This window comes from Dermacentor silvarum, chromosome 9 (assembly GCF_013339745.2).
Source record: "Dermacentor silvarum isolate Dsil-2018 chromosome 9, BIME_Dsil_1.4, whole genome shotgun sequence".
In the NCBI taxonomy this organism is placed as follows: Eukaryota; Metazoa; Arthropoda; class Arachnida; order Ixodida; family Ixodidae; genus Dermacentor; species Dermacentor silvarum.
This window is the reverse complement of record NC_051162.1, coordinates 164,121,385-164,141,612: the sequence shown is the minus strand read 5'-3', so window position 1 is coordinate 164,141,612 and position 20,228 is coordinate 164,121,385. Positions and strand designations below refer to the sequence as shown.

The following is a 20,228-nucleotide window of genomic DNA, read 5'->3' as shown; positions in this document are numbered from 1 at the left end:
CTTGCTCTGTTTTAATCCCGACTATGTAGTACCAACTCGCCCACGCTTCCAGTCTAGTTCCCGGAGTGTCAGCACAATTGCTTTGAGAATAATATTAAAACGTCTGGGTATAATATATGTAAGTCACGGTTTTCTCCTTACGCGTGAAGCCACATCTTCTTGAACCCTATATTTTTCTCATTTACATATTTTTTTCTAAATTCGAAAGTTTGCCCTGGGCATAGGGCTTTACTCCTGTTTAACATGCACGGTATGTATAGATGTATAATAAGTCCTGTTCAGTGAAGTCCAGCAGGGATCTATGGCGCGAACCAAACATCCAAAGATGGACGTAAGTTAGTTAGTGGGCGTAACTCCAATTGTCGCAGGTATTTCTTTGTTCTGCGAAACATTTCTTCCAACAGCTGCACGTGACCTCATTTCTTTACTAGTTTCGCTGATTATTTATTTTCTTTATTCAGCAGTGGCTTTCGTACCCCGTTCATTTACGCTGTTATTTTCTTTGCTGTTTCTCTTAGTTTTCTTGCTAGTGCTCTTCTTATGTTTTTTCTTGTGGGTTTCCTTCAATTTCTTGTTTTTCTTTTTCTTGGGTTTATATTTGGGAAGGGAGGCCGGGACACATCTCCCGTTAATACATACCTGCAAGGAAAGGTAATCAGAAATGGTAAAGTAAGCACACGCAGCAATCATAGCGAATAAGTTGATAGAGTTAAGGGGCTTCGTCATGTACGTTTTTGTGCGCAAAGCAATACGTGGTGTATGAGAGTTACTACTATTGCATAGAAAGTTTGCAAAACTGCGACAATCAATGATGGCATGTAAAGGTCCCAGCTGACATATCAATAGCGTTGCATTGGCGCGTGGCAACGGCCCCCTAAAAATTCCGGGAATATTTCTCTAACGATAAATGCTGATGTCAATAATAATAATAACATAAATAATAATAAGAGGAAAACATTTATTTGTGGCCATGCTTTGTTCGCATCGTGACGTTACTAAGATTATCATTGAAGCTAATAGCGACACATTGCATTGCCACTGCCCAAACGCTTCATTTATGAAGGAGGAGGAGGAAATAAACTTTATTGCTTCATTTATGAAGCGTGCTTCCCTCCTTACACGCCGTGCAATCTAGCCTCGTCACCGCAAAGCCTGCACGTGACACGTGTGTGAATCAGAAAATTGGTAATTCGCACATTATGACACGGGCTCGATTCCCCCCAGCAGCTGGAAACAGTTTCTTTTCTTCGAAAAGTGGAGCATACCTAGTGGTACATACCCGGTGCCGCAAGTTGCGTCAAAGAGGATGATTGATCACTGGAACATACGCTGTAGCACCTTCCCAGTTACCAAATTTTCCGTCAGTATGGATTACGAAGTGCGGCACAAGTCTAGTGGCACGTATACAGTGACCCAAGTTAGCGCCAGGTTCATTGAAGAACGGCAGAGACCGAGTAGCAAAAACAAAAGTAGCTCGCACCGACGCCGCAACGCGGGAACGCAAAGGTCGGCGCTCTCAGCCGGCGCCTTGGTGCCGGCTGCGAAAGTCGAGAAAAATAAAGACGGGCAGCGTGTGCTCCATGCGCGAGCACGACACTTGCAATTCTGTTCTAGAAGCCTGCTATACTGGTCATCTTGTTAGGGCGCTCCGCTGCGACCCCTCGGTTTCCGACAGTGCAAATTCCAGCCTAAGACATGACCGTCGCCATCAACCTACCGCCCCCAGGCAACCTTTCGCGTGACGCTACCTCGCGCTCTCCATCTCCGCCTGCCCACGTTCTGGCGCAAGAACCCGCAGGTTTGAATCGCCCAGGTCGAAGCCATCTTTGATTTGCATCACGTCACCTCGTGGACTTCTCGGTTTCGCCACCTACTTTGCAAGCTCTCGCCTGAGGTGACACAAGGAGTGGTGGCCGTCATCGCTACACGTTTGGGTGATGCTCAGTACCAGCAACTTAAACAGAGTACTCTAGATCACACCATGGCGTCTGAGAGCGTGCGCTTCCAGCACCTGCTCACCCCCGATGAGCTTGGAGATCGCCGCCCCTCCCAGCTGCTCCTCAGCATGCGGCAGCTCCTGGGCACAAGCAGCGTCGACTCGAACGATGCGCTGTTCATGGAGCTCTTCCTGCAGCGCTTGCCGCAGTGCACACGCGTTGTCTTCGCCGCTGCAGGGGACATGACCCTCGACAGGCTCGCCCAGCTCGCTGATCGAGTCCACGAAGCTCGCTGATCGACGCCCTGCGGACGTGCTCTAATAATCAGCGTGATTCCTCGTCACGTACGAGCCCCGTTCATCTTCCCCGAGCGGTTCCCGCTCGCGCAGTCCTCGAAGCTAGCCTATAGAAAGGCATCATCGCACTTTCCAGCACGGCGCCCGCCAGTGCAAGTCCCCATGAAACTGTTTGGGAAACGCGCCGTGAGATCACACATTAATGAGCAAGGTCACGTATGCCATCCTAATAGTATGTTAGAGGGAACCGAAACTGTTTCAGTAAATCATTTCATTCGTGGTATATTCGCGGCACAATTTGAACTCATTTTTTTTCTTCAAACGCCAGTGTTCGTCTGGTTCGTTATTCTAAACAGCGATAAGCCGCATGCCCCCCCCCCCCCTCCCCCCCCCGAAAGAAACACTGAACAACAAGTTCGAAAATGGTGTTATCCCTACTCGATAAGCGTTGAGCATGAAATCAGAAGAAACTGACATCTTGAGCTCCATCATATTTCTCACAAACATACCCTATTGGTCGCGTAATCACACACGCTGCCATCGATGAGAAGCATAGGCCAATGAGAGTCAGAGGCACTGAATTGTCTCCCGTTGACATAACACTGTGCTACGCACTGTTCGACACCGAACTTCTGCAAAACAAGAGGCAAAGGGTGAGAAAAGTGGGCAACTGTTTGTAGAACAACCTCTCTTAAACGTTGTAATTTTCGTGACAAACGTACCTTCATGTAATACGTGTCTCTCAATGTGGGATATGTCATTCTGCATTGCGTGTCTTTATCTAGCATTTGTCCAGGCAAATAAATTGTCTTTTTTATTTTTTCTATTTTTGTGATCGTCTCATTCTTCCGCAAACAAGAAGCTTCAACTGACCTGAACAAAAAGAAAGTTTCCGGATAAATGATGCAACCTGAAACTTTGACATACGCAGCGCAACTTGGCCACTAGCATGTTTAAATTAAATCATAAGATACCCAGAACCATTGCCCTCGTTAATTGCGGTCTTATATGTTTTTTTTTAATTATGGGGTGTTACGGTCTAAAACCACTATCTGATTATGTTGCACGCCGTAGTGTGGAACTCCGGAATAATTCGGACCACCTGGGGTTCCTTAACGTGCACCTAAACCTAAATACACGGGTGTTTTGCATTTTGCCTTCATCGAAAGGCGGCCGCCGTGGCCGGGATTTGATAACGCGACCCCATGCTTAGCAGCCCAACACCATAGCCACTAAGCATTTATGGCGAGTGGGTCCCGATTTTGCGACATACAAGTTGTAACAAATAAATTTGCAAATGGTTTAAGGAAGCGAGCGAGCTAGAACAGGGCGCAGTTAATATTTGGTGGCTTTCAACATTCGTTGTACATCAGTACAACGAATGTGGTAGACTACTGCTCTGTGTGAGGACAAGTCACACCGTATTTTGTATTCTCACAGCATCTTTACTAAAAGCTAATAAACGACTTCGGAAATTGAAATTTGGGACTTAACTTGCAACGAGTGAATTTTAAGCTTTCTGGAAAGCGTCTGACATTGAATTATTTAATTTCCACCTGGACTGTGGACTAGTTCAAGTGTCCTAATGCAGCCCACAAGGTATAATAAAAACAATGTGAGAGTCAAATGAAGTGCCTATATCGCGATCATTTCAAACCTGCAGCCTCTACAGAAAGAAAACCTTTAACTTATTACACTGCTTCTGAGGAAGTTACAGCATATTGACAATTTCACATTTTTCAGTATTCTGTAGGTTGTGAAGAGCCGGCAACCTTGTTGCTTTTGATAATGAAAGCGAGGCCGACCGCTGACGTGAATTTCGCAGCGAACGCTTCATAAAACAAATAGAAAGAAAATAAATTTCTTTGAAGTCACGTACCATGACACTAAAGACATCATATAATTACAACAAGAAGAAAACTGATAGCTTCTGCTGTCCTCTTCGATATAGCTCATGATGTAGCCATCTTGCCAGGGACAGTTTGACGAGTCCGACTTGAATGACCGAATTATACCATCGACATTTGTACCGTCGTGTGAGCAGCCCAACCTGAAAGTGATTCAAGATACCATGTTCCGACATTACATGCTTGAAATAATGTTTATTGAACATTGCTTATGATTAGGGGCTTTTCTTTCTAATACAAGAAGCTATGTCAAACGAAGGCAGAACGTATTCGCCTAAAGAATTTTGCTGCAAAGACAAATGCTTGAAATTTGTGCTGGATCTGAGGTTTTACAAAGCTAAATATTTACCCAGATGCATTTCGGAGTTGCAGTTCTATAAATACATCCGTTTATGACTGACAGCCTCACTCCCTTTGGAAGTATGTCGGGAATGACTCAGTCATGCCCCAAGTTATGTACTGGGGCGTATAACTAAGAAAAAAATGATGCACAGCGCATTCATCCCTAAAGCGTTTATTATTATTATTATTATTATTAGGAAGTATTATATTTCCGATTTTAATGTCCTAAACTGCACATTGGGTTATGAGAGACGTTCTAGTGGAAAGCTCCTCAATAGTTTTGATAATCCGGGGTTCTTTAACGGGCACCCAATGCATGGCAAAAGGGTGCTTATACATACCGCCTTCATCAGAGTACGGCCGGGATTGAATTCGTGACCACGTGCTCAACAACTAAAGCGCCACTGAGTCACCGCAGGCCAGTTAAACATGAAAAAAGTTAAATTTCTTGCAGGCGGAGACGTCAAAATTGCATGAACTGCACACTGTTTTGCACTCTGGATCGTTATGAACAGTATTGGTCCAGCAAAGCGATCGAAAAACACAGACGCGTTTACCTAGATTCGAAGCAGAGCTGCAAAAAACTAGGCAAGGTCTACGGATGAATAAATAAATAAAATTGTGTTATCAGACAAATTCAGCGCGTGACAAAAAAAAAAGACACCGCATATGCTTCAGGTGTGCCGCACTTTAGAGATGGAGCATACATAAAACTTTCCTAATTATCGTTGGTATTTAGTACTGTTCAAGCCAGTACCTCATTTAACTTCAGAATGGTGACGTTAAAAATTAGAAGCGTGTTATTTCGTAGCCATCGTACACTCATATTACGAGTGTGTGCATGACTTTCAAAACACATTCCTTCGCCGGAACGGAAATTTGTCTGCTTCGCGCAACGTAATGGTCCGCTACCTTCTTCATGGCTGTGTATGTGGGCAGTTGACTCTCAGGTCCTAACGCTGGTGCAGAACCGGGCGCAAGTGCCGATCGGATATAAAACAGAACAGAGTGCGAGAAGAATACTTGCAACTAGTAAAATTGCAGAACTTCAGACGCCAGGCACATAAGGTCAAACTCTAGTTCATGATCGTAGGTCAAAAAATTTTGGTCGAATCCACGCTGTCAACGTGGCTTTTAGCGAAGCTGTTGAGATTCACCAAGGGAATTCTTAAAGAAAAGAATATGTGGTAAAATGCAGTGTATTAAATTTATTTTATTGCACAACGACGTTCACCATTCCTTTGTGGTCACTGTGGTATACGCTTATTCTTTCTGTTTTGATGCTTGAAACGTTCTTGGCCATGGTCCGCACACCTCGAAAGCAGACACACGACTTGTCCGGTGAATGCACGAGTGAGAATGTCGAGGGAACTGCTTTTCTTTGCGGCGTTCCTTACGGCGGAGATGCGCGACAAGTCGTCACGGAACCACAGAAGATCGCACACAGCTGCGCTGGCGCTCTGTGTGTGCGTTTTTTTTTTTTACAATTTTTTTTTAAAACAAGCGCTCGGTTGTGCGGCTAGACCGGTCTCTACGTGGCGAAGATACGGCAACGATGTTATGCTGTTTTGTGCCTTCAATTGCTCACAACAGGGACCTTATCATGTCTCATGTGATTTTGATGCTTGTTTGTACTGTTTCTTTTGAAAGCACTACTGAGTTGTTGCTATGTGTCCGATTTCAATGTAGATATGCTGTTTTTGCCCTAAATTTTTGGCGGAAGTTTTTGACTGGGCACACGAAAGAACCGTTGGTTGGTAGGGGTATATGGCTTCGCTTTAAACTTAGCTGAAAGCACAACGAACCCAGGATTAGAACACAACGGGACGAAGCTGGATTTAGAACTGAATTCTTATGGCCAAAAAATAAACTCAGTTCTTCATATAGCTTCGTAGTGAAAGAGCGAGACTCCTCGTCTGCTAAGTGGCTAGAAGGCAACAAAATTGTAGCCAACCTCAAATTACGGCGTGGCGCTATAACTGAGTGTGTACCTTAGGCTAATATATTAACACAGCGAAGCTGCATATGCCTAGGCGGAAACACTCGTGGTCCGACCACAGAAAACCTCCCGCGGAAATGAGCTTATCAAAAACCTATCGAATACTGGCGTCTCGTTCATTTGGTATGTAGAAAAATTGGCACGGAAGGGTACGAATGCATGGATAACATGACTGATAGGTTATGATATCAATAACATCGCTTGCTCGTCAGTTACGTCACGATTAGCGGTAACAAAATCACGTGTGGCGTGTACCCGCATTGGACATGCAGGTATGAGCCAGGGATAAGCGGGTATGAGCAAGGGACCAGACAGAAAGAAACAACGAAAGAAACAAAGAAAGAACAAAAGAAACGAAAGAAAGAGATCACGTGTGGCTCATACCAGGGCCGCACATCTCAGCTTCGCTGGTTTGCTATCTGTACAGGGTCCATGGACGGTTAAATTTTAGATTGCAAGGTATGAAAACGATTTTGATTTGCACCTGCTGTAAGTTTACCAACAATGGTAATCACTTTCAAGTTTTCAATTTACGAATTGAAAGAATAAGCCACCCTAAAATGAAGAACGATGTGCAGATGGTACACACATGGTGGATTGATACGGAACAGCCACACTGTGGCGGCTCTCCCGTATCAATATTTTGCACCGTATTTTCCTCCACAGCGGTTAAGTGATTTCCGGCAAGACAGAAAAATGCCTAAACGTGTCCTACACAACCCACGTGACCCATGTTACCACAGATTACAATGGGTTAGAAATTGACAAATATTTGATTATACCATCTCCAGGATAGGCTCAGCTTACTGTGGTGCCATCTTCCTGAATTGTTTTATTTTGCTGTGTGGGAAAAGCACCAAGATCACGGGCCAAGCTCATGGGAGAGAGCGTGGGATGCATAGTTTTAATAAATTAATTACGCGCTTGAAGGCGTATGTTTGTTGCAATCAGGAGCAGTGTTGCTGGGCTGATAGTAAGGATGACAAAATATAAGCCGATTCGTTATCTGTGCTGTTCTCTCCGTGAGCTTTCCTTGACCGAACTTTGGTGACCGTGGTCACGGCGGTCCTGCCACGACCACGGTAATCAAAGTTCGCGAAAGTTCGTAAAGTAGCAAATTCGTATCCGAATCTCACATCTGAGCTGGTATACATTAAGGGTTCTTTCCATTCCATTCTATTCCTTTCTTAGGATAAGCTGCTCACCGGTGGTAACGTAAGCAGAGCGTAGCTCAAATCAGTGACGAAGCGATAAAAGTAAAATCAATTTAATTAGGTCATTGCGTTATCCTGACCCGGATATTAATCGCGTGGCTCCCTCAGTAAGTACTTCGTTGGTGAGGTAATATTTAATCATGCTTACAGCCTTATCAGTACCATGATCGAACGCGGCATCATTAGCATTAGGCACCACCACGTAACGTTCAGCTAAACTCTAGTATTTAGAGCGTATGACTTTCTCTGGCTACTGTTTCGCAAGGTTGGGCGATGCTGGCCGGGCATCTTTCCTAGAAAGAGGGCTACCCCAAAATGTGTCAGGTTGGAGGAGAGTGGAGTAGCTGATTGATCCTCGCCGCACTAGCCCTTAGCTCGTGTCAACGCCTCTGAAATGACCGACGTCACACTTAGAAACGCCGGCGTCGGAGACAGGACATGATAGCGGTGAAAGAGTAGGTTTCCGGTTTGGGTTTTTATGACCTCGCGGGTGCCCGAGACTGAAACGAGGACTGTTATAATTTATGTTCATGACAATAAGTAAATGATACACGGAACAAAAGAAAATGCGGAAGGAAATCCTAATGACTTTTTTTCAGCATGGTAAGTTATCGGAATAAGTGTATCTGTCGTTCAACCAAAAGACCGAGCTCATGAGAACACTGAGTGCCATTTACGCAATATGAGAGTATACATATTTTGTCATTCGTAGTTCTTCATTTGAATACCATTCTTTTCTCTACAAAAAAAAACAACATAATAAACTTTTTTTTGTTTTTGCATGGCACGAATGCAGCAGAAATGTAGAATTTATTTATTTATTTATTTATTTTTATTATTTTATTTATTTTTCCTATATTCTAAAGCACAACACTTATCGAAAGCCAGCTGAGGTAATATTCATTACGTCATACAATGTAGACGACATTATCATCACTGCACTCACCTTGACAGATTTAAACAGTTATAATAATACTTACGTATGCCCCATTTCATGTGCCATGATGCGAATGCCGATATAACTGTATGCTTTGTCCTCGCCTAGCTGTTGACGCTTGTCAGTGCAAGCAGACGCCACAAAGGCGAACCCTTAATGGAAACGCAACACATCGTTTAAACTTTCTTTCTTCTCTATATGGGAGAAAAATTTTAGTCACAACAGACACAAAACGAACACACAGACACGCCTAGCATTCTCCGCAACCACAAAGGTGACTTTACGTGCCTTTCTTTCAAATTTTAAATATTGATGTTCAAGCCCTACACATCTTAAGCATCAAAAAAAAAGAGACGAACAATCACTAACACTTCTGGTGATGCTGTAAATAGTAAAGATTTTGGCAATCATACGGTTGGCTTTTACGCTGAGCCCTTGTCTGGTCAGGTTCGAATATATTCATACCAGAAAAACACTCAGAGCTACTCCTGCGCTCACCTTGGGCTGCGAAAACAGAGTACGCAAAATGTAGCCCACCCAGCGCACAAATTGCTTCGTGTGCCTTGTCTAAGCATAGGTGGCACAAAATGACCAAGAGCCATTTGCATCCTTGGGCGAGGTTGCGATGCTATAGATGACCGTCGCGATGAATGAAGGGGGGCGCTTCAAGGCGCATAACGTTGGTTGATGCAACAAGTTCTTAAGGGAAGCCACCCAGCTGTCATTCCCTTGCTTCGGAAGCATATCGGGAATGGAGAATAAGGACACGTTGTAGGTGCAAACAAAGATATAATCAACACCTTTTGACAAAGACGAGTGGAAGCCCATACCGGTAACTGACCGAAATGTCATACTCGTGGAGTCCTAGAGCCCAACGGCTGAGCCAAGCAGATGGTTCTTTCAAGGAAGCAAGCTTACATAACCTATGGTGGTTTGTAACCAAGCTGAACTGGCGTCCGTAATAGCAAAGGCGAAACTTCCATATTTCCCATATGATGGCTAGACAGTCTTTTTTCTGTAACTGAATATTTTTCATCCGCTTTGGTGAGCGCATGGCTGGCGTAAGCAATAACGAATTTGTCCAAACAAGGTTTACGCTGGGCAAGTACAGTGAGAGCCTGGGCCAACGGCGCGGTGAAAATGTTGTAGAATTCGAGGTGAAAGAAAATGCACAGTGTAGTGAATACACCGTCGCGTGCTGGTTACCATGTCAAAACGCCGATGGTGCTGCGGAGAAAGTTAGAGCTACTATAATCGAGTCAAAGTCACGGATGAGGTACCTGCGACGTTCTTCCATTGTCTTCGGTTTAGGAAACTCGGCGACGGTGCGATATTTCGTTGGATCCAGAAGAGCGGTCCAGAAAAATCAGCTTTCTAGCTATATAGCAATAAAGCAAAACTCCTATAAATTTAGTTTTGGGTCAGCAGAGCTAAGGCAAGTCGGGACAGTTTGCAGGCGTTGGAGAGCGCCTCAAAGTTCATTCAAAAGCTCACAATACTGTCCAGCTAGCACAAGCACGTCTGCCAATTCAGGCCGCGGAAGATGTTGCCGATCATGCTCTCAAAAGATGGCAGTTGCGTTGCAGAGCCCGAATGTCATGGCATTGGATTCATAATGATCATAGCGAGTAAGAGAGGCTGGTTCTGGGTGGTGGGCCTCAGCCATCATAAACTGTCAGTAGATGGAGCACAAGTCTAACGGGAAAAAATAGGCAGAACCTATCTCACGATGATCGTCAACGGTGATGCGCTAGCGCTGAATCAATAGAGCCACACAACGTATCGTCAGCGTCGAAACAACGTATCGTCAGCGTTTGTAAACAATCAAAATAAAATACACATCCTACACCGCTAGGTTTTCCGCCACGCGCGCGCTCGTTACCGCGAAGCGATGTCACGTGATCCAACTTTTGATGTATGAATAATTGCAGCGCCGGCACTTCCAGTGGTGGCCATCGGCTACAATGAACCGTAGAGAGACAGAGAAAAAAAGGTAAAGGAAAGACAGGGAGGTTAACCACACATAATCTCCGGTTGGCTACCCTGTACCGGGGGAATTCGACAGGAGAGAGAGAGAGAGAAAAAAAAATAAGTACAAAAAAGGGGGAAAAAGGAAAGAAAAAAATCACACACACACACACACACACACAAAACAGAACTGTTTCTGTGGGCATTGTCCCGCAGTCTGCGAAGGCGTTCTAGTGTTGCATAGTGTCAACGTCCCATCCTACGTCACACAGTGTAGAGTCACAATTTGTCACTGAGTTCGGTGTCTCTTAAATAACGCAGCAGTGCCTTCAAGGTGGCTCGCGCTGTTGTTCGTGTACGCCAGCTTCCAAGGATGTTGATTTGTGTTATTAAGCGTTTGTCCAGTTGACCTATCGTGGGTGAGAGAGCTGCTCTCTGCTGGTTAAAACGAGGGCACTCACCAAGAAGGTGTGCGATTGTTTCGTTGCACCGGAAGAGCGTTCTAATCACAGTCGGTCAGATAGGCCGGTGGCTCGCAAGAAGCGCAGAAGCGCCAGCACGGCCTTCTTCTGTGACGTTAAGTCCAGTCTGTGAAGGAGATTTTTTTCTTCCGACAGAGGCCGGTCGTCCAATTGGTTGAACGTGTTGGTAAGAGAATGTCTTTGCGCACTGTACTGCGGGCAGTCGCACAAAATATGTACAATTGATTCTTCACTGCCTCAGTGGTCACAGGCTGCGCAGTCGGCCATTCCTATGCGGAACGCATAGGCGTTGGTAAACGCAACGCCCAACCATAATCTGCACAATAGAGTTGCGTCTCCTCGGCGAAGCCTTGATGGTTCTCGAAGTACAATGAACCGTACGTATATATTGCACTACATGAGGTGGTAGTGTTCAGGTACATGAAAAAGGAATATCTTGCAATCATTATTATTAGTAAGGCTCGTCGACGTGGTTTCGCATCAGCATTCTTTAATGCTAATTGTGTGGCAATTATGAATAAATACAGAGGCCATTTTTAAAAGAATAAATCCTATCGTGTGGTAAATTTATTCTTTTTTAACTTTCAACCTATAATTATTGGGTAAATTAGGATATTTTAGCAAAACAAGAAATCTTAACATACAGCTCACCTTGAAGTACGCTTTCTTGCCTCGATCCTTCTACGGCAATCATATCTCTCCTGAAAGGGATTATTGCAGTTTCTCAAAATGCTATTGATAAACGTATGGAAGCTTCCAGAACATGCAATTCTGAAGTTTACGCTGGTATGTTCAAATTGTAGTATACCCAAAAAGAAATTTGGGGGCCAATAAAGTAGTGCCCTTTAAGGTCGCGCAGCTAATGCTCTGCTACTTTTGTGACGCAAAGTAGTCCTTTAAATTAGCAATGCAGTATAACTTCAGTTTACTATTGTTATAGTATAAAGTGCTCCAGCAGCTGAAACATCGTGTATAGGTCGCATTGACCCCATTTTACATAAAAAACACTAACTATTTTGGTCTAGAGGTACTGCACGTGAAAATCATGTATTTATTTGCACCGCGCTTCTCTTATGAGAAAGAGTATGTTGCGCTTACCTGGTGGTTACTTTTTATAGAGAGCTCAATGCGTACTTATAGAGAGCTCAAATAGTACTTTGTTTGGGTTTCTCTCCCGCATAATTACATTTACCCACAGGCAACGAGAAATCTTATTTAACAGGGAGAAAGCCTCGGAGAATTTTTCCAAGCTACATATTTCTGTTTTAATATTGAGTTACCGTTTCTGAACACGATATCCCAATTGTCACAACATTGCAAAGTATCTTCTTACCCTGTTATGAAGTACACCATGTCGTACATTCCGTAGGTGTCATTGTTTTCCTTCACAAACTCACCAATGGCATATAGTGATTTAAGGGCATTTATTCCAGCGCCTATATAAGTAAAGTATTTGTGCTCTTGTTTATACTGCAATAAGAAGAAGTAAGACAGATAATTATGCTCCGCAAATGAAAACAAAATTATGGTCATTGATTCAGAAATCCGTATCTATTCATGGAGGTTTAAAATATCGCTGTCTTTCGGCCACTGTGTTGGCACTCCTGACACTAGGTCGGAAATATACGGCTACTTCCTTTAATCAAGTACTCATCGCTATCGTGGGACTGCTTGTTTTCTTATTTCATACGTATAATTAGGACCAGGCTAAAAGCGTTAGAACGCGCAAACTCTTGCCGTCCTGCTTTACCTACTTACGCATATATCGCCTTCCCCGAAATCGGACTGTGCCAACGCTTTTGCAAATGTTTTAGTGCCTCAAACATTGTGTTCCTATAGTGGTATTGAGGAAACGTTTTTGTTTACGGCAGGTTACTCTGCGGCAGAGATGTGTATTTAAACAAAAACTGGGAAGCTCACCTTATATAAAAATTTCAGTTAGGCCTTAGCGAATTTAGCAGCCATGAGCTAACGCCTATAACTGTCTCTCTGATACGTTAGGCTTGGTAGCTCTAAAAATCCTTTCTAGAATATCCCTCGCTCTTGGGCAAAGCCACAAAAGGCGTTGAATGTCCGCTGCAAATGCTGGAGCGACGCACATTGGACAGCTCACGCGGCCTTCAGGCGTTGGACACCACGGCCAGGTGACAGGATGTGTAAGGTCCATCCTAGCTCGTAATTTCCGAATAGAAACTCCCTCCCACAAGAAAGACACAGAAAAACATTCGTTAGGCGTAGCTTACACCAGTATTCTGAAACAATCCTCGACTCCAAGCTCCTCCTCCATTCGACCGAGTTGACCACAGCGCCACCCCGAGGCTGAAGATGAAGCTACGCTTCTCAAGAATTGCCGTGGGATGTCAATGAAGCGCACTGACCACTTCTATCGATTGGCGTTGCTGCCATCCACTTTATCGAGTCAAGGTGGTGGAGTGTTGAGTGAAGGTACGGTGGTCAGACTTGGGCTCCTGAATTATGAAACTGAGTAATATCAAAGAAATTGATAAATATAACCTTCTTTGAGTTCTTCCTGCCTCGGTACCACTAACAAAAAATTATCAGCCTGTTATAATTGCCACTAGGTGTTGAGCGAGCAAAAAGAGTCGATCATAAGAAACTACTCGAGCATCTTACAATACGACTGAGTCCCGTAGTGGTAAATTCGGATCCACTAGTAACAATCATAAAAGCACTTACGGTGGTGATTTCAATGCCGCGATAGACGGGCTGAATTTTCGGCTGCGACACTGTCCTATAACGGAGGTTCACCTGAAAAAAAAGTAAGTAACGATTGGGACAAAGGGAAACGAAATCCCCTCACTTTGCAAACCTCTACTCACAACTTTGAATTCTACCAACATGTAGAATAGCATGTCCTCATAGCTTTTGAATTCTCGATAAAACTCAGAGTCAATAACCACAAATACTTCTGGGTACACAGTGTCGATGTTGTAAGCACCTGAAAACAACGACTGCAGTCAACATATACAACCACGAGTACTTATTTACTTACTTGAATCTAACTGCAAGTAGCGGGCAGAAAGCTGTGTTAGCCCTTCCTCTGGCAGTTTACCTGCATATCGAAGAATAACCTAAATTACCTCAGTGGAAACATGATCATTGGTATAGCAACCAATGGTAAAAAGATGGACGGCTATAAATTGCAAATTAGGCTCGTGCTGTAGTAGCTGTGCCTCGAAGTAACGGAGCACCTCCTAGCTGATATTGAGCAGTGATAATTGCGAAGTTGGCGTAGAGAATCACTGGAGAATGGGGAGAATGGGTGCTTCCTAAATTTAGGCTAAAACGTTCAACTTCGGCGCAGTGCCAGCGCCGGTAGTATATTTAACCAGTAAAACTCTTGCGCGAACGTAGGTGTACTGGAACTGCTTGAACTCACAATGAAATATTTTTTTAACAAGAAAGCAACCATACACACCATAAACATAATCGTTGTCGGTGTCATGAATGGTTTCAAGGATATGGGGGTGATGACCATCTTCTGATCGTTCCATGCCCACGGCCGGCATAATTTTCAAATTTGGGCCAACGACGCCTTTCTGCAAAAGGTTCACTTGTTTAAGCCAGAAGATTTATTTTCCACCTCCCACATCTCAGTCAAGCCAACCGCGCTACAGCCAAACAAATATAACATGTATCTTACCTCAAAAAAAAAAAAACTTGCATCAACCGTTGGAGGCGGCATATAATTCAGCCATGGCGGAATATCAAACGCCCTAACACCCGCAATTCAATCCGTATTACTTTTTCATGCTAAAATTTGGAGCAACATGCTCGTTTTAGGAGGACATCTTTAAAGTATGTATCAATTATTGCGTATGCATTACTGATCGGGATGTGCATGCATTCTACAGAGCAACACTAAAATGGGCTGTGGAAGTGAATTCTCTCAAGAGCACATGAAAATGGTAACGCAATGGCTCAAAATAAAGCTGATAAGGAGACCAACAAATCACTCCACTCGTAGCTTCGACTTATCAACCTAGGTACCGTGTGCGTTGTCACCAGTATTTCAGGGATGAGACCACATTAATGGCAATTAACATCGGCCCAATAATTTCCTACATTTGCGCCAGCGATTAGCATATAAGCTCGCAGAGATCACTGTTCCCGGCACAGAACGGAAGTCACTAACATAACGTTGTTAACTAGTGCATCAGGACCTCACGGCAGCACGGGACACATATTCAGCCAGTGGCATAGGAGAAGCTTATGTCGACAATCGTGCCGACAATATCAACTCTAAAATTTGTGCTACGTGGATGACTTATTATGCGTGGTTCCTTGTAATTCGTAATACATGCCGATTTTCAACCCATGCATCCTCGTCATACCTAAAGTACCGAATGTACCAGTTTTCATACCCAGAAGAACCAAAGCGCTGTTTTTATATCCTCAGTCTATGTGTTCTCGTTCTCGCACACTCATAAAAAATTGTTTGTGCGCCTTTAATTTTGAGCAGTCCCTTGTCTTTACTCCCTCAATTGTCAAGAATATTATTTTTTAATCATCTGCCCGAGTAAGATACCGTCTTAAAGGCTTAAAATCTTAAAGGCTTGGGCTAAACATGGCCACAAAATAATTATTCGCCTAGGTTAACGATGGACAAAATAGGGCTGGTCGGTGCGCGCTTTGCAGATCTGTTTTCTTCTGCGGCTAGCTATTCGCTAAGGCAGTTACTGTCAGGTCAGATCGAACCACACATAGTGATAGTCCTGATCTTTTCTGAACATACACATTTTACTTCAACACAAAATTTACGCCGAATCTCGTCACTACAGATGAATCAGCTCCGCAGGCGTATATCATTTCTAAGAAATACCGAATAAATTCATGAAATATTTATTAAAATAAATAAATTATTGCACTTTACGGCTGCTATTTATATCGGAAAGTTGGAGGGAATTGTCATAAAATTGAGCTACGGGCTTCTAGCTTTCAATATTGATACACAAACCTCAATACGTGGCATCCGATTATTCGTTCAATTTACTTTAATTTACGCAACCCAAAGGCCGGTTGGCGGTGCTACCTACCTTGGACATAATAGGGCCGCGTAACGAAGGTGCCAGCGTCCGCAAGAACATTTGCGCGCCTAAATTGTACCAGACACCCAAAAAAAATCGGATGACCAAAATACATGCTCATTTTAACACATAATCGACACTTTGAGGTTCACTGTTGCACGTGACAATAGAAGTACCATGTCTTGTTTCTGTCTCGCAGGGAAATTTTCGCTTTTACTGAATATAGTATATGGAAGGGAGGGCGAGCTTTCTATCAGCATGAGGGCTGTTGCAGAATGCGCATACAATATGTTTCCTGCATGTGTGAGCCATTCATAATATCTGCCGAACCCACCGCGATAACCCAGTGGCTAGGCTTTGCGCTACGTAGCTCGAGGTTGTATGTTCGATCCCAGCCATGGCGGCGGTAGTTCACTCGCCGCGAAATGCTAAATTGCTTGCATACTTGGATTTCATGCACGCTAAAGACCCCCGGTGTGGTCATAATTATTTGGATTTGCCACCACGGAGCGCTTCATAATCCGATCGTTGTTTCGGTGCATGAAAGCAAATTATTTACTTCCCTGTGTACCTACACGGCAGAAGCAAAGCTGCCCTGGCACGTGAGTTAATTGAGCTACATTACCTCAGAGAGAAACGGGACTTTTGGTCAGGTCAGGGGCGGGGGGGGGGGGGGGGGGGGGAGGCTGGAGGCGTTCTATTCTGGTAGCTGCTACTAACGGCGCAACCGCGTAGGCTCCGTTTATCTTGTAAGCGATCTGCGACGTGGACAAAGTGCGCCGAGTGCCGGTAGCATCGTATGCGCTGTGCTTTCGACGTTTAGTTCGCGCTGAAGCGAGATACAGCACGACGGTCAATTCGCTCGCTGCTGCTTCCGCTTCCTAACTCCGGCGTTTTGACAGCGAGTTTTCGCGGCCATCGAGCAAGATATGTTCATGTTTACTTGTGCGCGCGTGACAACATGCTTGTTAATTCAGTTAGTCATGAAATGTTCACAAGCTTATACCGCCGGTAAAACTGATATCTTTACTTTGTATAGCTGTCTACAAGTTTGCTATCGCAATCGATGCTTCGCCTTTCTGGTGAAACTGCGACTTATTTTTTTTAGAACATAATGCTTATTTTCTTATAATGTGCAAGAGAGAGGTGCTTATATGATGCTCTAGTTAAAGCTGTTGTGCGAATGAAAAGTTGCTTTGTTACGTCACCTATGCTGTTTTTTGGTGCACGCAAAGATTGTACAGTTATGGCGAACGCCTTATCTGCAAAAGAATGCTATAAAGAACCTTTCTATACGATGCAGCATTGACCATATGGCTCATTCAACGGCATGTTTATAGAAAGACTGCATTTCTGTATTTTTACGTAGGATGCTGAAGACACCTGTAGGGCAAGGTCATTTAAGGGACATTGATCACTGCAGCCACGATCGGCAAAGTTATCAAGTGTTGCGCTAACGTAAACTCCTGGCACCTGCTTAACCCAATATTCAGTAGTGACTACGCCGCCAATTTATTACAGAAAATTCCAAGTCTTACCAGTTGCAAAGCGCCGTCTTCTTCGGTCATTATGACTGCTGCCAGACGTTTTTCGTCGTCGTACAAATTTTGCTCAAGAGCTTCGACGTTAAACTGAAAAAACAGTAAGACCGTTCGTGCATAGAAGATGAATGGTAAATATGTGCCTCTATAACTAAAGCTGCGATAGCCCTTCCACTATGTGTAATGCCAATAAACCAAACATATAAACAAATATACTTTATAAGTGTTCGATGGCAAGCGTTCGCACTTAGCACATGAAAAAGAATGCTGCCTCTATGCATATAAAAGCATCCTTCGCAAAATGAATTATGGCGTGGATGGTGGACGAAGTTAAAATATAACAATCCTTATTTAAGCCGTGCCATACTAACATACCAGTAAAGATACCTGGCAACCATACTCACGACCTATATTTATGTTCACTGCAGGACGAAAATCTTTTGCAGCATTTTTCAGTTAGCCATGGTTAGTTACAGCTGACAGTGTATTTACCTTCTGATAACAAATAGCTAATGAAGATGCGAATGTGCTATATCGTAGCCAATAAAACTTATTATTTATAGGGTCATTTAGCGAGACATGGTTTTCATATCATGAAAGTATCGAATGCATTTACGATGACTGAAAACGGACTGTATATTGATAAGAAAAAGCTGTCCTTACATAGGTGTGCTGTGGAACTCCTTGACGATAGGTCCTCAAAAAGAACTCCGGGTGTAGGACGGAGCTTGGTTTTAGGTGGAGAGTTATATCATCATTGATTCTGAGAACTGTAGTGTCTTCATCGTCACGTGCATCAAATACCTCAGGGTAAACGATAGCTTGATATTTTGGCACTGGAAAAAAAAGACGTTTATCAGTCAGAAGTTATTTGGATTCAATCTCTTCGAGATTCAGATGTACCGAGCCTATTTGGATGTTGTTTAAGTCCATATCAGTAGCGACCAAAGAAAAAGTGATAGAAGCATGTTGGGTGTAATTTTGAAGGCGTTAGTACCCTGAGGCACACCACATTTCACTGATGTCATAGCGACAGCGATATGACTACCTGCATCAATTCCTGTACATATTTCTACAATCTCGAGTTAAAAAAGAAACTCTGAATCATTCTATTTAGCTTCTATTTAGCAACCGTTTTTAACTATAGCATTTATGGGATATGTTTTCACAAACCATGCGACTGTACCGAAACAATCGACCAGACTACTCTCTTGAAAGTAGTACTGATTAATACCATGGCCACATAGAACCGGCAGCAACAGCTTTAGGATACTACCGGGGTAAATGTTATCAGTACTGCCTCTCCTTTCTAATTTTTTTCATATCTTCGATGTCTGCAGTAATACATAGGGCGATGTTAGATCAATTAGAAAGAAAGAGAGAGACTCTTCGACAAACCCTGCCGAGATTTCGCTGGCGGCACGCCTAGCATGCTAATCGAGATGGGCTTAATTAAAGTGAAATTATGTGCATTATTACTCACATTTACCACTGTGGCAGCATAGGAACAGACACATGAGCTGCAGGACGCCAACAAAGTCTATAATTCTCATGTCGGCAAATCCGCGTACCTGCACTCGCTAAATTTCAATGATCAGTGTGAGGCTCCGAGTTCGGCGGAAAAAGTCTTTAAAGCATTAGTGGCCATCCGATGTCTAAGCAAAGCCTGAACTGCTAACAAAACTGGCGCACGTTGTATTTTTAACGACTATTTTTCACCTAATAATGGAAGGTAGCGAAGTGTCTTGTGCTACATATGTAACCAACTAAATGTCGTACAGCTAGGATGTCATAGAAACGACTTTATGTTAATAGAGGCTGACACGGTGATACTCGGAGATAAAAAAAATAAAAGCCGCGTAACTAAAGATAATGTTGACTTTTCTGAGCAGAATGACGGAACGCTTCTGCCAAGGCTCCTCAAAGTGACCTATCAGCACATCAACATAAAAAGACATTAACTTAGGCAATAGAAAATGTCACCAATGTATTAAATACCATCGTTAGAGATATGTCACAGATCTATGGGCTTATGTAAACGTTACTTCCGGGAAAACACCACAGACAGACAGACAACGAACTTTATTTGATCCTGAGAAGCTACTGTCAGGACCCCCTAACGGGAGGCCGCTGTACCCACTGGCCGCGCCCACGTAGACGACAGAACGCCGTGACGCTCCGCCCTTTCCTGGGCCCTCTTTACCTCAACATATTCTCCGTGTTGGCTGTAACCTGAGTAATTGTTCTGGCATTACAGCCCCTCGCATCTATGAGCAGTCCTAGGATCTTAACTGAGTCGACTCTAGGAATTTTCTGGCCATTATTCGCGCGTCCACGAGTAGCTTGTTGAGTGGTGTCAGACCCCTAACCACTTGCCTTGCCGTTCTGTAAAGTAACAGCTCCGACTTGCTCGGAGAGAGCTTGAGACCCGTGCCTGCGAGGTAAGCCTCAATCTCGTCCAAGGCCGCTTGTAGAGCTTGCTCCATTTCCGCTAGGGAGGCCCCTGGGTAGCCACAGACTTTTTTTAGCACTGCGAAACAAAATGTTAAATACGCTC

The 20,228-nt window shown here is 43.8% G+C and overlaps 1 protein-coding gene across 1 annotated transcript; it reads right to left on the bottom strand.

Annotated features, from left to right (window-relative positions):
• Nucleotides 1–434: 434 nt before the first annotated feature.
• On the bottom strand, nt 435–19,389 carry LOC119464619 (metalloprotease mig-17-like). Its single transcript, XM_037725650.2, has 14 exons — nt 19,155–19,389; nt 18,335–18,507; nt 17,669–17,761; nt 14,522–14,642; nt 14,096–14,155; nt 13,923–14,041; nt 13,780–13,851; nt 12,416–12,552; nt 11,734–11,783; nt 8,676–8,784; nt 4,113–4,283; nt 2,956–3,106; nt 2,743–2,865; nt 435–639 (listed from the first exon to the last, which is right to left on the bottom strand). Exons 1-14 carry the CDS (start codon nt 19,222–19,224, stop codon nt 454–456), a joined length of 1,635 nt encoding a protein of 544 aa, XP_037581578.1. The 5' UTR covers nt 19,225–19,389; the 3' UTR covers nt 435–453.
• Between the last annotated feature and the right edge of the window lie 839 nt (nt 19,390–20,228).